Below are 4,419 nucleotides of genomic sequence, written 5' to 3' on the forward strand. Positions count from 1 at the left end.
TAAGAGGCTATGGGAAAAGCATAGATCAGGGTCACTGCACCTCCTGAACACACTAGAAGTATCTACTTAAGAGCAGCATTTGCTGCCGTTAAGAACCAAATCAGCATTTCTGTAACACATTCTGAAGACAGACGTGGTAATCTGTGGTGGTCTGAAATAATCAGGCAGAAGGTAGGGCAGGGTGGCATCTTGGAGACAGCCGTTTCAGACTTTTTGTAGGCACCAGATTACTTCAGATGACATTCGAGGAGAAACCAGAGTTTCCAATATTCCTAACTATATAGGTTTACAGCAGTAATTTTAATATTCAGGCCAGGTGTAAGAATAGCAAATCTAGTTTGAAGGACACATGCATAGATTAAACAAAAGCGAAACAAAAATGCATAGCAGTGCTTTCATGCAGCTCACCCCATGGCTTAAAAGAATAGAGAGCAATCCTGCCAAAATAACCTTTTAGACAGGAACTCAAAATAGCATGTCCAGCAGCATTCCCTCTAATCTGCATAGTGTGCACGGCCACACAGGCGCGCTCACGCCACACTGCCAGGCATGCCTGTGCGGTCATGCACACCACACAGCTTAGAGGAAACGCTGGTGCCCAGTGGTCTCTTTTTCAAGGCCAGCTTTACCCAGGCTGTCCACACTAATATTGTTCTGCAAGTCTTATTACAAATTCAGTCTTTGCCAACAGAACTGCTGCTCATGAAGACAGAAAAAGCAGTCTTGCCATGATTAACTGACAAGTTTCAAGATCAAAAGAAGTGAGGATGAGATGCAAATATACAACTGACTCAGGCCTCTTGGCTTTCAAATGTTGAGCTGGAAACATCATGTGGACCTCCTCACTCTTGTGACAGTTGCGTTTGTCTTTTGTGTCACAGAAGTGACAGTGTGTCAGCCTTTGAACCTCTGACATGAAGGACTAGTTCAGAATTGGCCTTCTGAGAATGGCTCAGGTCAATCCTTAATTTTAACTGATAAGGTTCTCTATGGGGAAGTTCCTGAAAAACTCACATGACATTAGGAGTAGTGGTGGTTCAATTTTCTAGCCAAATTCGCTTAGTTATTGCATTCTGTATATAGGGTCTAGTTCTTACAAAAATTCATTTTATAGTTTGCTAGATGATTCAGAGAATAGCTCCTCCATTCTTCCTCAGCATCAGTTTCACTGCAATAGCAAGTAAAGCAAGCCATCACTGTAGTTTAGTGGTTTTATCACTAAGACATCCAGAAGATGTCTAAAAGGCACTACATAATGATTTGAAGTACAACAGTGCTTAGAGACCTAAACTGAGGTCCCAGCCTCATAGATATAAGCCAGCGTTATTAATGAAGATGTTTCTTCCCCCCACCCTGTTTCTGGGGCATTATATTTTGTGTGTTATCCCCATTGTTCAAGTGGGCTTCCCACTATGCCCAGTTAGGTCAAGTTGGACACACACAGTGGAAAAGAGAAAAAAACATATGTGACTAACACTAGTTGGGCAATGCTTATATTCCCACCAATGAAAGGAAAAGTCATCTTTAAAAAGTTATACAAAAAAAATATTTTTTTCTCTCTTGCTTTTGGTAACAAACATTTTCGGACCAATTTCTGAATTTTGATTCTTCTATGGAAAAGCAAAACACTAAACATTTCATGTGGAATTTCTGTTTTCATGGGGGTGGGGAGGGAGAGAAGAGTTTTGTCAGAGCTTTGAGAAACTCTATGACTTTTGCAAGAGGAAGGATTTGGAGGTTGTCTGGGATTTCTCTGCCCTTGCAAGCTTACTGATATTACATACTATGCTCCAAGGTGAGGGAACTCCTGTAGGGAGCTCTGCATGGATGCAGGATTGGTGGGAGTGGGTGGGGAACCTACCTCAATACAGGATCAGGGTCTGAGCATGCTTGTTTCCTTCCTATTCTAGTTCTGCACAGGCAACAATGTCACTGATGACTATGACTTCAACACCACGGTTGACTACAAAAATTATGAGATTATGTGCGAGAAGGCTGAGGTCCGGAGCTTCCGTGCTGCCTTCCTCCCAGTCATGTACTCCATCATCTGCTTCACAGGCCTGCTGGGGAATGGGCTGGTAATGCTGACCTATGTCTATTTCAAGAGGCTCAAGACCATGACAGATGTCTACTTACTAAACCTGGCCTTGGCAGACATCCTCTTCCTCTTGACCCTCCCCTTCTGGGCCACTAGTGCAGCCAAACACTGGATTTTTGGGGAGTTTGCCTGCAAAACAGTCTACTGCATCTGCAGGATGAGCTTCTTTAGCGGGATGCTCCTGCTGCTGTCCATCAGCATTGATAGGTACTTTGCCATTGTCCAGGCTGCCTCTGCCCACCGCCTCCGCCCCCAGATGATCTTAGTCAGCAAAATCACCTGCATCCTTATCTGGATCCTGGCCTTTATCCTCTCCATCCCAGAGCTAGTCCACAGTGGCGTACAAGACTCAGAGAACTCTCTTCCTCGCTGCTCCATTGTTGCTTTTGATTTGCAACAGTTTGACACCGGCATCAAAGTGTCCCAGATGGTCTTTGGCTTCCTGGTGCCTCTGGTGGTCATGTCCTTCTGTTACTTCGTCATCATCAAGACTTTACTCCAGGCCCGGAACTTTGAGAAGAATAAAGCCATCAAGGTCATCATTGCTGTGGTGATAGTGTTCGTTGTCTTCCAGCTGCCCTACAATGGTGTTATGCTGGCCAAGACCATCTCGTCCTTCAACCACACAGACAGCATGTGCGAGAAGAGCAAGCAGCTCGATGTGGCAGATGATGTAACCTACACCTTGGCTTGCTTCCGCTGTTGCCTCAACCCTTTCCTCTATGCTTTCATCGGTGTCAAGTTCCGCAATGACCTCTTCAGGCTTCTCAAGGAGCTGGGCTGCCTAAGCCAAGAGAGGCTCTGGCAGCTGTCAACCTGCAGGGAAAACAAGAGGTTCTCCATCGCCATGGAGACAGAAACAACCACCACTTTCTCACCATGAGGTGCATTCTGCTCCCACTTGGACTGGGCTAAACCTGATGTTTTCCTATCAAATGGAGCCATCATGAACTACTGACTAAGCAGAACCAGCCTCTGGCTTGCCCAGATAACTGTACAAACTTCCCCAAATTTCTGGATATCAGCACTGGTGAAAAATGAGCAGAGACTTTTATAATGGACAATTAAGCTGGACAGCAATAAGACTTGGCTGTAATATGTCTTATAACAATAAGACTCCATTTTCCTTCTACTCTACTCTACCATTTTCTCATTACAAAAACTTGAAAAAAACATAATCCTGAAAAAAACCACCACAAACACTTGAGCAAATGAAGTTCTTGTGTTAGAGCTGAGCTCCCAGGAATACTCCCTTACTTCAAATGCTAAATTGAATCAGACTGACTTTTGCCAAATAATGGCACCACAAGCTTCATCAAGATATGTTTTGAGCACAATTACATGATAAGCTATATCTAGCATGCAACTCTCAACTCTGTTTCCCCACCCCCTTTCCCATTCTTATCGAAGTATTATGTATAATTTACACACACACACATTTTTTTTAAATATACAAAGTATGGTAACGACCCATTCAACTGAAAAAAAGCTAAAGTAAGGTCATTGGGAAAACAACTTCCAAATCACTCCTGCTTGTGGCAAGATACTGGGATCCCATTTAGGAGGGCCCATATAATCTGTAGGGCTTGAGCATTTTAGAGACAGTCACCTCTCTTTAGAAGTGAATTAGAGAGGTCTTCATTTGGGGTAGTTTAATTCCAAATAAGAGCATCCACACAGGGTTTAGTGTGTTTTAACCAACGCAGATTAAAATGTCCTGACTATCCCCGGGTAGGCAAGCTGCTGGTGTTCTAAACTGCAAACTGTGAATCCCTGGGGCTGGGTCCTCTAAGGTGCAAAATACTTTGTCATCAATCCAACAAGACACTTAGTAGACTTGAATTTTAAGCACCCCAGTAGTCCCAATGCTGCTCCACCCACTGCAGTGAAAGTGGCCCCTGGTTCTTCACATGCTTGACATTAAAGTACATGTTTAAGTGCATTGCTGGATGGGGGCCAGAATGCTCGGCACATTGTGGGAAAGAACCCAGGATGCATGCATCCTGATTTCAAGTCTGAAGTTTGCTCTGACCTTGGTCTGAGAGCTCAGGTTTGCCAATCTTTGGAGCCTACTTAACTATAGCTTCTTGGGCTTTTCATAACAAGGTATAAGTATGCTTCTGAAGAAAATCTATGAATTGTCACTGTAGCTTGCTGCCTTTGGTTCAAATGATGAATGCATGGATGAGAGTTCTGCCTTCCCTGCCTTATCCCCACCTCTCTCTAAAAAATGCTATAAAGAGGTGCCTTTTCATGAATCCAGGATAAAACCAAGCATTTTACTTTTAGGCTACTGAAAATGTATTTTATATTCCTAATGT

General features: G+C 43.6%; 1 protein-coding gene across 1 annotated transcript; it reads left to right on the plus strand.

Moving 5' to 3' along the window:
* Positions 1–2,018: 2,018 nt before the first annotated feature.
* CCR7 (C-C motif chemokine receptor 7) lies at positions 2,019–2,981 on the plus strand. The gene has a single exon (XM_014519426.1). The coding sequence runs from the start codon at positions 2,034–2,036 to the stop codon at positions 2,979–2,981; it is 948 nt and encodes a 315-aa protein (XP_014374912.1). The 5' UTR covers positions 2,019–2,033.
* The last annotated feature ends 1,438 nt before the right edge of the window (positions 2,982–4,419 follow it).

The sequence above is a fragment of the Alligator sinensis genome, unplaced genomic scaffold (genome assembly GCF_000455745.1).
Source record: "Alligator sinensis unplaced genomic scaffold, ASM45574v1 scaffold886_1, whole genome shotgun sequence".
Lineage (NCBI taxonomy): Eukaryota > Metazoa > Chordata > Crocodylia > Alligatoridae > Alligator > Alligator sinensis.

What these genes read in the sequence shown, in the direction of transcription:
- CCR7 (XM_014519426.1), top strand. Translation starts at nt 2,034, where the DNA reads ATGTACTCCATCATCTGCTTCACAGGCCTGCTGGGGAATGGGCTGGTA.